At 45.0% G+C, this 12,896-nt stretch overlaps 1 protein-coding gene across 1 annotated transcript; it reads right to left on the bottom strand.

Moving 5' to 3' along the window:
- Window positions 1-1,602: 1,602 nt before the first annotated feature.
- LOC118087322 (arylacetamide deacetylase-like 4) lies at window positions 1,603-11,977 on the bottom strand. Its single transcript, XM_035119862.2, has 4 exons — window positions 11,753-11,977; window positions 9,563-9,779; window positions 8,057-8,120; window positions 1,603-5,488 (listed from the first exon to the last, which is right to left on the bottom strand). Exons 1-4 carry the CDS (start codon window positions 11,921-11,923, stop codon window positions 4,708-4,710), a joined length of 1,233 nt encoding a protein of 410 aa, XP_034975753.1. The 5' UTR covers window positions 11,924-11,977; the 3' UTR covers window positions 1,603-4,707.
- Window positions 11,978-12,896: the final 919 nt, after the last annotated feature.

Below are 12,896 nucleotides of genomic sequence, written 5' to 3' on the forward strand. Positions count from 1 at the left end.
GGGAAAATGTTTCCTCCCTTGATCTTATATCAGGCATATGGTATAAACATAGTCAAATTTCAAATTTGGGACAAATCAGTTAATATTTAGACCCTGCTCCTACAGATTGAAATTTTGCCTCACTACGAATGATGAAAACATAGGAATTTGACTCATTTATTCTCAGTATGTTAAATTGTGAACTAATAAACATAAATTTTAGATTTTATGTAGAGCAATAATAGTTGCATACTATTATTTTCTGCAATATTTATTTATTTAAGATAAAACATGTTGATAATTTACATGAAAAACCAATGGTTTTGAACAAATTATATGGAACAATTAAACAAACGGTGTACTAAACAAGTAAACATAAACAATAAACAATAAAACACCACTTATATTGTGTGTTGCGTCAAAACATCAAATTATACTTAATTACTTAGGTATAAATTGTACTAAATGCTTACATTTTGTGTAATTAATAAAATTTAACAGAGGAGCATATTTCAATTGTTTCATTGCCTGATGGAAATTACATTGGTGGTCATGTTACACCGGTTGATAGCAAGGTGAAATCTATTGCAAATTCTCTTATCTCATTTCTCAGAGAAAAAGAGCTAGTGTGACTCAACTTGCAGCAGTTGCTTGTGATGGGACATACACAAACATAGGTGCCCCGGGAGGAATTAACCATCTTATTGAAATAGACATTGGCCAGCCATTGCAATGGAATATTTGCCTCCTTCCTGCCAATGAACTGCTTCTACAACATCTCATCATTGAACTAGATGGACCCACATCTGGGGCTAACAACTTTTCAGGGCATATTGGGAAATTACTGCCCAGTGTCACCGATTTGCCAGTTGTTGAATATAAATGCTTTGCACGATCAGATTCAATCCCAGAAATGCCATAAGTAGTTTGGAAAAATCTATCTACTGACAAAAAGTATTTGTGGCAAGTTACATCTGCACTCATCTCTGGAGAATTCAGCAGTGACTTACAGCTGCTCAGAATTGGCCCATGCAGCCATAGCAGGTGGCTCACTAGTGCCTGTCAGAACAAATGATAAAATGGTCGGAAATTGACACATATGAGCCACCAATCGTCAGGAAATGGTTGAACGTGCAGTGAAGGGGGTTACTAGAGCATCTAGGATAGTTATTGGAGAGAAAATACGTGATGCTACCATCAAAACAACAATGAACAATCGCTCTAAATTCCCAAAACAAGAGACAAATAAGGACTTTGCACCAAAATAGACGTTTAGTGTAAGGCATAAAAGCATATTCTTAGCATGATATAATATGCTGTACATGTACAATGTATAATATTGCATAAGGCATAATTTTATTAATTACACAAAATGTAAGCATTTAGTACAATTTATACCTACGTAATTAAGTATAATGTGATGTTTTGACGCAACACATAATATAAGTGGTGTTTTATTGTTTAATGTTTATGTTTACTTGTTTAGTACACCGTTTGTTTAATTGTTCCATATAATTTGTTCAAAACCATTGGTTTTTCATGTAAATTATCAACATGTTTTATCTTAAATAAATAAATATTGTAGAAAATAATAATGGTATAATTATTGCTCTACATAAAACCTAAAATTTATGTTTATTAGTTCACAATTTAACATACTGAGAATAAATGAGTCAAATTCCTATGTTTTCATCACTCGTAGTGAGGCAAAATTTCATTCTGTAGGAGCAGGGTCTAAATATTAACCGATTTGTCCCAAATTTGAAATTCAACTACCGTATGTTTATACCATACGCCTGATATAAGATCAAGGGAGGAAACATTTTCCAAAAAAAGTTTTTTATGACCCACCCTACTCTCCATATTCTTCAACTAAACAAAATTATTTTCATACTACACTATACTACACTGAAATATTTCAATGTTTCTTTGACCGTTCTGGATTCTTCCTGCCACACTTGCCATCCTCTCTTGCCACACCAGTGTGGTATGCCACACCCTTTGAGAACCACTGGATTATACAGTAGCGTTTGCAGGTAGGCTCTGATGCTCAAGGCAGGCTTAGGACTGATGGATCAATGACTTATCCCATGCTACCTGAAAGATTCCCTGTATGAACCTGCCCAGGTGATCACCTTTTTTTTAGTCCAGTCAACATCAGAGGCACAGTGGGTGGTGACACAAATGAGACCCCTTTCTGAGGCCGCTCCTGTGTTGCAGAATCCCCTCCCCAAAGTGCTCTTAGACCGGCTTGCTCCTCGTTATCCTTCTGCCAGCAGGCTTAGACATTCTTGTTCCGAGAAGCCTTTGGAAACTAAGGAGAAGACAGTGCTAACCGCTGGGCTGCTGTCAGGGCAAGTTATAATTTGATTGCTGGTTCTAAATGTGTTCTGATGTGTTGTTGTTGTTTAGTCGTTTAGTTGTGTCCGACTCTTCGTGACCCCATGGACCATAGCACGCCAGGCACTCCTGTTTTCCACTGCCTCCCGCAGTTTGGTCAAACTCATGTTCGTAGCTTCGAGAACACTGTCCAACCATCTCGTCCTCTGTCGTCCCCTTCTCCTAGTGCCCTCAATCTTTCCCAACATCAGGGTCTTTTCAAAGGATTCTTTTCTTCTCATGAGGTGGCCAAAGTATTGGAGCCTCAGCTTCACGACATGTCCTTCCAGTGAGCACTCAGGGCTGATTTCCTTAAGAATGGATAGGTTTGATCTTCTTGCAGTTCATGGGACTCTCAAGTGTCTCCTCCAGCACCATAATTCAAAAGCATCAATTCTTCGGCGATCAGCCTTCTTTATGGTCCAGCTCTCACTTCCATGTTCTGATGTACATTATTTTAATTATTGCTTATAAGTAGTTTGTTTTTCTTGCTTTGTATTTTACAATGTTTCTCATATGTTGGAAGCTTCCTTGAATCCCAGTTTGGGAGAAAGGCAGATAGGAATATGTTAAAGAAATAAATCGGTGGCATAACTAAGGGCATTTTAGCCAGGAATTTTGCCCAGGGTGAAGTCTCCAGAAGGCGCCATAGCTGCTCTCAGCCTCCCAACTATTTTACTGTCTGGGCTTCTCTCCTGCCCTGTCCTCCCTTCCCAGGCACCCTACCCTGCGACTCCTATTCACCCCCAAATATCCTGTTGGATATTTTGTTGCTTAAATTATGTTGGAAACCAATAAAAATTTTTGTGTGTGTGTGTATTCAAATATCATATTGCTTTTTTTTATGCCCTTCAAGAACAAATTTGTTGAAGGGTGTGTGTGTGTGTGTGTGTGTGTGTACATGTGCATGCAATCACACATGGGATGGCACTGATCAGAGTCTTTGACCAGAGTGAAAGAAAGCCCTTGTTTTGTCCCTGAATAAATAATGCATTGTTTGGTTTATATTATGCTCAGAGTAGGCAAGATGGCAGACAAATTTGTCTACCCAGGTTCCACCATGACCAGCAACCTCTCCATTGATGCTGAGCTGGACAAGTATATTGGAAAGGCTATTATGGCAATGGCTCACCTCTCCAAAAGGGTATGGGAGAATATGATACTAAGATCCAATGCCAAGATGAAGGTCTACCAAGCTTATAATAATTATAATAATTTATTATTTATACCCCGCCCATCTGGCTGAGTTTCCCCAGCCATTCTGGGCAGCTCCCAATCAAGTGTTAAAAACAATACAGCATTAAATATTAAAAACTTCCCTAAACAGGGCTGTCTTTTAAAAATAGGATAGCTCCTTATTTCCTTGACATCTGATGGAAGGGCGTTCCACAGGGTGGGCGCCACTACCGAGAAGGTCCTCTGTCTGGTTCCCTGTAACCTCACTTCTCACAATGAGGGAACCGCCAGAAGGCCCTCGGCGCTGGATCTCAGTGTCCAGGCTGAACGACGGGGGTGGAGATGCTCCTTCAGGTATACAGGACCACTTGTGTGTTGAGCATGCTGCTTTATGGAAGTGAGTCGTGGGCAACCTTTACGAGCAATGCCACGACACCTTCCACATGTACTGTCTCAGGAGGATTTGGCGTATCACATGGCAGGACAGAGTTCCAAAAAAAGATGTGAAGGTTGGCAACATCAACCCAGCCATGTGATAATCCCTTGCAGACAACCGCAGAGGAGGAATGTTCCCTGGGGGAAGAAACGCCATGGTGTATCTACAGCGGCACAACTGGGTGCCTCCATCTGCCCCAGATGCAACAAAACATATCTTTCCTGCATCAGTCCTTACAGCCACAGCAGGCACTGCGACCTTCCAACAGTTTGACCTCACAATCAAAGGCACATTCTTCCATTGTCTCCCGAGACAGATGTATGCCAACAATTTGGTTTCTATTATGGTATCCCTACTCAGAGTAGACACACTGAAATTGGTGAGCATGACTAACTTAGGTACTGTACATTCATCTCAATAGGTGTACTCTGTGTTGGATTTAATGCCACTCACCAAAAAAACCCAAAACAAATGTGTAGTACAAATGGTTGTATCCCCATAGCTGCCAAGTTTTCCCTTTTCTCGCGAGGAAGCCTATTCAGCATAAGGGAAAATCCCTTTAAAAAAGGGATAACTTGGCAGCTATGGGGATACAACCATTTGTACTACACATTTGTTTTGGGTTTTTTTGGTGAGTGGCAGGGGGCCTTAGCCAACATCACTTCTTTAGAGATTATGTGGGCTCAGCATTTCAGGAGAGGGTGGTAGAAGACCATTTGTTTCCTTGTCCCTTTGCCTTATAAAGATTTGACGAATTCCACTACACCGTTCACAGTCTGATCTGCTGTCGGAAATGACAGGATCCCATAGCCAAAAGAAATGGCCACCGCATGAAAGCCATTTGCAAGATGGACCCATTTTACAGGCACACCATTGTCCTCTAACCGCTTCTTGTACAGAAGCCCGTCATCCCTAAGCACATCAAACTCACAGGTCAAAATGCATGTCTGTGGAAGCTTGCGGATGATGGCATCTTCAGCAAAAAGTGGTGAAAATGACAACTCCAATACTTGTTTCATTTCTTCATACACCTTGGGTTTAAATTTACGTATTTTGGGGTCTTGCGGTTTGTAGCCTCTGACTTTGAATTCTTCAGGAATGAGGTCTCCATTTACCCATTTCTGGTACTTCAGTCTGATATGCTCAGGAACATGGCAGCCTTCCAGGACATCATTTGCAAGGGAAGTATTCTTAGCCAGGTAAAGGCAAACATAATGGGCTACCAGCTGCCTGAACAAGATAGGCACGTGACTGTTCTGCTGATAGGAAGGCAGGTTTAAGTCCATTCCCTGCAGTCCTGGATACATCAACACCTGGGCATGAACCTTGGGGAGATCTTTTCTGTCCACCAGCAACTGGCAAACCCGGGTGGCATAACAGGCCCCACAGCTGTCCCCCCCGACAATAATACGGGAAGCGTCCACACGATAATCGGCAACATTCCTCATGAAGTAGACAAGGGCCCTGAGACATGCAACATACTGGGTTGGGTAAGGGTTCTCTGGACCAAGTCCATACCTGGAGAGAAGAAAAAGGGGTGTCATTGCTTCTTATCATAAGTGCAGAAGAATTATTATCCTGTTTTCAACAGGAGGTGGAGGTACTGAAATTAGAAGGGGGGAGGTAATGTACCCCTGGACGGTTAAGTCCAGTCAAAGGCGACTATGGGGTACGGTGCTCATCTCTGTTTTCAAGCCAAGGGAGCCGGCATTTGTCCACAGACAGTTTTCGGGATAATGTGTTCAGCATGACTAAACTGCTTCTGGTGCAATGGGACACCGTGATGAAAACTAGAGCATACGGAAACGCTGTTTACCTTCCCGCCACAGCGGTACTTATTTATTTACTTGCACTGGTGTGCTTTCGAACTGGTAGGTTTGCAGGAACTGGGATAGAGCAATAGGTGCTCATTCTGTCAAGGGGATTCAAACTGCCGACCTTCCAATCTGCATGCCCAATAGGCTCAGTGGTTTGGACCACAGTGCCACCCGCGTCCCTTTTAAGGTCTGGTGAAGGCACACATGTTCCATTTTTAAGCTATGAAATAGAAAACCTCTGTGTGAAGAGGGAGATGCAGACAGGATAGAGAGCGAGTTTGATGGTCACAGCTGGCTCTTACAAGCTGGGGGAACTCTAGGGGAAGATAAAACATGGAGAAAGGTTTTTCTCCCTCTCTTGTGATGCTAGAACTCGTGGACATTCAATGAAACTGAATGTTGGAAGGGCAGTGCATAGTAAATCTATGGAGGCAGCATGGGCATACCCAGGATCAAAGCTAAGGGGGGGCACACCAGCCACGCCCCCCAGCCACACCCCCAGCCACCCGATTGGCTAGCTGGCAATGACATGGCCAGAATCCCCCCAGGAGGCATGGTCAACATCCACCTCCTCCCCCCCCCCTCGTTTATAAGGCAGCACACGGAGCCACCCGCGCTTGCACTCCTGCCTCACCCGCTCCTTTAATGGCAGCAGTGACTAAAACGAGACAGCAGCTGCCTCTGTTGAAGGAAACCTGGACCTGGGCTAACTTCAGCCCACACTCTTTCAAGTCACAGCGAGCACAGCACAGAAAGTTTTGCCCCGGAAAGCTCCGTGGCACTTCATTTGCATGCAAATGAGGTGCCACAGAGCATTGTGGGGCAGCACATTCTGTGCTGTGCTCGCTATGACTTGAAAGAGTGTGGGCTGAAGTTAGCCCAGGTCCAGGTTTCCTTCAACAGAGGCAGCTTCGCTGCTGCTGCTGCTGCTGCTGCTGTTTTGCTTCAGCCAAGCAGGCTGAGGCGGAGCACAGCAGGCAGCGTCCCTGCCTGTCCTCTCCAGCTGCCCTGCTTCTGGGGAGGGAGCTGCCCCCCTGCCCCATGCTGGTACCCACCAACTTGGATGGCTTTAAAAGAAGATTGGACAAATTAATGTAGGAGGGGGCTACTGAGGGCTACTCTCCAAGATGGCTCTGCTCTGCTTCTACAGTTGGACGCAGCAATGCTTCTGAATATCACTTGCAGGCAGGGCTGTCTTAAGCATATCTGGCCCTGTGGTGCAAAGATCCCTCCGGTGGGCTCCCCCGTATATATAAGTGCATATATAACAATGCACTTATATATACGACACCACCACATTGACCGGCTTCCCCCGTGGACTGAAGAATGCATTGTGGCGACACCGCTGCCTCCCCCCCGGGGGCCGCGGAAGGACCCTGCACCCGGCGTCCCCTGCCCCGCACCCAGCACCCTCCCATTCACCCCGCTAGCTCTGCCCCGGAAGCTTGTCGGTGGGGTAGCCGGTGACCTTCCCTCCCTGCCCCTACCCCCATCTCTGCCTGTCTCCCTCGCTCTGTCCCTCCATGGGCGCGGTGAGCAGGGGGAGACCGAGCCCCACTCACCCTGGCAGCGGCGCTCCGCGCAGACCCAGCCCCAGCCCAGCAGCTGCTTCGCCGCCACCACTGCCCGGTCGCCCATCATGGAGGCGGCCATGATCCACCTCCTCCCTCAGGCCTGGCCTCGCCGGCAGTGCGCTTGCACGATGGGGGGGGGGCACAGCTGCGCTGGGTTTGGTGGGCCGCTTCTCTCCCCTCTGTAGCCCAGCCCAGGCAGGCGGGCAGGAGGGACGTGGCTGACAATGTTCGGCACCCCTACTGCACCCCTGCTGGGCAAGCGCATGGCACAACGCGCCACTCAGCCTTGCCCTAAAGATGAGGCTGCTTGCTGGAAGACCCACAAGCAGGAGGGCAGAGTGCTTTTATATCCTCAAATCCTTCTTGCTGGTTCCCACAAAAATCCGATTGGCCACCCCACCAGAGTCAGGTTGGGTGAGATGGCTGCCTCAGGCGGCAACCCTCAAGGGGCAGCAAACCCATTCCTGTGTGCAGCTTTGCTGCTGGTCTCACTTGTGTCTAGGGGGACTAGCAACAGATCTCTCTGGAACGCTTCCCCTGTTGCTGAGTTGGAAAGAGGAGAGCAGGGGAGACTCCTTTAGGAGATTGCATTCCCATCGCAGGTGCAGCAGTGGGTGTTTCGCCACAGGTGCTTAAATGCCTTGGGTTTCAAGAGCGTAATCAGGGAGCAATGGCCAGATGGCCGTGGCACTTACCTCACAGCTACAACCACCACTCCACATTCCTTGGCAATATGCCGCAATAATCTCTCGTAGCCATCTAAAAGTGAGACAGTTGCAATGCATGCAAGATCAATCAAAACAACCATAGCCCCTTAAACTGTTTGCAGAGAGATGGCCAGCTGATGTCCTAAAGCGAGGGGTAGGTAGTCCTTTTTTTCTCAGCCCAGTTCCTAGATTCCCTCTTAGGTAACTTTCTAGGAGGCAGCCCTGTTTAGGGAAGTTTTAAATGACTGATGTTTGAATGTATTTTTAATCTTTGTTGGAAGCCGCCCAGAGTGGCTGAGGAAACCCAGCCAGATGGGTGAGGTATAAATAAATTATTATTATTATTATTATTATTATTATTATTATTATTATTATTATTATTGGAGGGCACAGGCTAAAGGTGGTGGGGAGAGCCTGATGCAAACAAACAAACAATTTAGGTGGGGCAATGGACAAAGATCTTACATTTGTACTGCTGTAGGCTACATTCCAGCCAGAGTTCTAGTTACAGGTAGGTAGCCATGTTGGTCTGAGTCGAAACAAAATAAAAAAATTCCTTCAGTAGCACCTTAAAGACCAACTAAGTTTTTATTTTGGTATGAGCTTTCGTGTGCATGCACACTTCGTCAGATACCTGATGGACTTCCATTTCATGCGGCTCAATGTGGTGCCTTCCATAGTTCTAGTTACAGGTAGGTAGCCGTGTTGGTCTGAGTCGAAACAAAATAAAAAAAAATTCCTTCAGTAGCACCTTAAAGACCAACTAAGTTTTTATTTTGGTATGAGCTTTCGTGTGCATGCACGCTCATACCAAAATAAAAACTTAGTTGGTCTTTAAGGTGCTACTGAAGGATTTTTTTTTTTTTATTCCAGCCAGAGTTAGACTTAGAGGTCCGTGCTGGTAGTCAAGAAGGAAGTTTCATCAGTTCAGGACACTTAGGATCATGGAATTGTACAGTTGAAAGGAACCCAGAGTGCCATCTAGTCCAACCCGCTGCAGGAATCTTTTGCCCAACGTGGGACGTGAACCCATGACCTTGAGATTAAGAGCAGAGCAAGGAGAGGGGGTGTGGGTTAGGGATAGGCAGTTGAGAAGTAATGAGCTCCTACAAAAGCAGGGCAGACAAGCAGAATATGCAGGGTGTGAATGAATCATAGGGTGGGAAGGGATCCCAGGGGTCATCTAGTTCAACCCCCTGCAAAGCTGGAATCACAACAAAAGAATCCCTGACAGATGGCCATCCAACCTCTGTTTAAAAACTTCCAGTGGAGAGAAAGAAAGAATTGGACCTTAAGGGTAGGTCACAACTTTTTCAGCACACCTCTGAAGTCTCTCCCCCCCCCAAACTAAAAAAATTAAATTACCCAAAAATGTAGCACAGCACTGACGGGTCACACACACACACACACACACACACACACACACACACATATAAAGAACACTCTGTAATTGTGTTTGTTCAGTCACCATCTAAAGAGGCCTTTTCTTCTTACCAGGACTTCCAAAGGTACCAGACCCTCCATGAATAAAAACGAAAGCTTTCCTTTTTCCAGTAGTTGTTTTTTTAGGCTGATAAACCCTGACTGGCACCTCGTCAAACTGCTGGTTCTGAATGAGAAGGGATGCATCCGGGAAGGGGGGGATTCCATTTGCTACAAGCCTCAAAACATCAAAAATAGAGAACAGCCCCAGCTTCTTCCCAATATCTCCCTGTTTGCAAAAAGAAAAAGAAAAGATGTGAACTATTTGTTTGAGAAGGTCAGATGATCATAGGGTTGCAATAAATGGAGCCGCCACTGCTACAACATCTACATGGAAAGTTGGGAGAGACTCTGGAAGGAAGACATCAAATTTACAGCATGTTATGATTTAAAAGAAAATTGCTTGAAAATGCTTTACAGGTGGCATCTAATGCCTGTTAAGCTAGCCATGATGTTCAGATCTAAGACAAACGCTTGCTGGAAATGCAGGGAGGCTGAAGGCACATGGATCCACATGTGGTGGAACTGTAAAAAGAGCAGGCAATTTTGGTAAATGATTTATAATGAGCTTAAGAAAATGTTCAAATGCTCCTTCCCTAAAAAACCTGAAGCCTTCCTGCTAGGAATTATGGGTAATGAAATCCCAAAAAAGTTCAGGAGAGTCTTTATGTATGTTACAGTTGCTGCCAGAATTCTAATTGCAAAAGGCTGGAAGGGAGAGGGTATTCCATCTAAATTAGAATGGCAAAACAAAACAAGAGAGTACGCTAAACTGGTGAGATTATCAGCAAGGATAAGAGATGTTACAGATGAAAAATTTATCAGAGAGTGGGATACACACAGAGTATATGTAAACGAACACTGTCAAAAATCTGTTGGCAGGTCTTGATTGAGCTTCAGTGTGTAAGTACGTTAATTTTATAAAATAATATTTATAGTAAGTCAAATAACATAGAGAAAGTAAAGTTTAAGCACGTATTTAAGGAACTTAATTTGGGAACGCAAATCTAATCACAAATGGATGTACAAAGCAAGCATTAATTAAAGAATGAATAATTGTTTATTTGTATTTCTCATTTTGCCTATAACATCTATTGCATATTTCTTTTATAAAGTTTTCAACCAATAAAGCATTAAAAAGAGTTGCAATAAATGGAAAACTGAAACAAGCAGAATCCTGTTTGTGTTTTGCCATTAACTTGCCCTCCCTTTCATTTCCATTATACAAATCAAATTTGGGGAGCCAGTGGCAGGATTTCAACTCAGATCAGTCGCAGCCAGCATGGCCGAAGGTTGCATATGATAGGGGTTGTACTTAACAGGTAAGGTGACAGGTAAGGACATAAGAAGACTAGCCTGCTGGTTCCTCCAGTCCTCTATCCAGTTCTGGAGAGTTGTGGTGGGACCACAATATGTGGTAAGAGGGAGAAGAGGGAGCAGACTGGGAGGAAGAGGTGTTGGAAGCTGAAGAGGTAACATGGTTTGGTGAGCAGGAAGAGTCCAGAAGCAGAGGCAGAAGCAAAGGTTACAGGGGAGGGAGGCCAAGAGGCATAGATCAAGCAGGCTGCTGAAGAAGCCAGCGGGTCTTCCCCTCCTGCTGCAATCAGCTTCTCCCTCCCCTGGTCTCCCAGGACCAGAAGAGGTATGAAGGGAGCAGAGCAGAGACAGACAAGGCAATGGAGTCTCAGATAGCTTGAGAAGGGCATGGGTGGGGGAAGAGACTTAGGGAGCTGTGGGAAGGCAGGGACCTTTAGTCCCCGCAACAGCTTCATTGGGACAAGATCTTCCCATCATTGGGGAAGAGTTGCTGTGCTCACTAGGCCTCCTGAGCTATTTTGTTTCTTTGAATAAAGAGGATTAACTTCACTGACACTAAGAATGCACAAATGAGCTCAAAAATATGCATGAATTTTTTGAAAACATTTCTAAAAAGAACAAGCACACATGCACCGGAAACTGAGGCAAAAATAGAGTGAAGTTAAGAATGGAAAGGTGAGAAAACAAAATTGACAGTTCCTCCCATTCCAGTTCAGATCAAGAGTACATCTAGTTCAACCCTACCCTGCTAATATTCTCAAGTAGCTGACAGGCACGGCTAGACTTTCCCTGACCTTGGAGACTATAATACCATTCCACAATGGGTCTTAACCTATAACTCTGAGATTAAGAGCTTCTGAGTACTAAAAATTAAGGAAAACTTACCAGAGGGAACAGGGAGATGAATATAATATGAGCAAGACGGAGCTTTAATGGCTGGTCAATTCCAGGAGGCAAGACAGCTTGGGCAAAGTGGATGACAGTGGAGACCAAAAACAAGGCTGGATAGATGCAAACTGTAACAAGAACAGATGCTACGAACCTGCAAAAGGACATCCTTCCACTTTGCTGTGGACTATAGTTATGACAGCTTCTCCTGCCGCATCAATCAGTTGGTTCTTCTTGCAGGCGATAAAAGAGCTTAGGCACATATTTGTCATAGGGCAAAAGGTCTGGTGGACAAATTAGAATACACAGTGTCAGCCTGGCTCCACCTCTGCCCATAATGCAAAACACCTGTATGATAACAAAGAGCTGCTCATGAATCAATCAAAGGAGGTTGCAATGGGGAGCAAGTTAGGGAAAATGGACTTCCTTTCTGAGGAAATTAATATTCCAAACTTTATTATTATTGATTAAATTTGCACTCATATGTTTATATAGAGAAATGGACGGAGATATGACGAGGGCAGGGATGGGGAACCTGTGGCGCTCCAGATGTTGCTGGACTACAACTCCCATCGCTCTTGGCCATGCTGACTGGGGCTCATGGGAGCTGAAGTCCAAAATCATCTTCAGGGACACAGATGTTGTTCATCCCTGCTTAGTCTAGAAGAGTGTTTCCCAAACTTGGGTCTCCAGCTGTTTTGGAGCTACAATTCCCCGCGTGGATGTTTGGATACACAGCATTGTGTACTGGGTGTACTGGGTGAAAGGGTGATCGAATTGGGTTTGGGGAGTGGTTTTGGCCTCCCTGAAACATCAGAGTGTCCTGGATTATGAGGCGGGGAATGCAGTGGAACGAACTCCTGTCAGCCATCCAGGCCAGGGCTGCTGCACTGGGTCCACCCGATGCATTGGTCATACAACTCAGGGAAAATGATTTGGCATACCGGAATGCTGTCGATTTGAAATGGAAGATGTTTGAGGACTTTGAAAGACTGTTGGTTGCTTTCCCAGGGATGACGCTGCCGTGGTCCTCTTTGCTTCAGAGGCACTCTTGGCGCGATAGGCGTTGCCCCAGTGCCCTAAACAAAACAAGGAGACTCCTGGACTCCTTCGTGGTTCGCAGGGTGCTATCGCTGAATGG

Source organism: Zootoca vivipara, chromosome 6, assembly GCF_963506605.1.
Source record: "Zootoca vivipara chromosome 6, rZooViv1.1, whole genome shotgun sequence".
Lineage (NCBI taxonomy): Eukaryota > Metazoa > Chordata > Lepidosauria > Squamata > Lacertidae > Zootoca > Zootoca vivipara.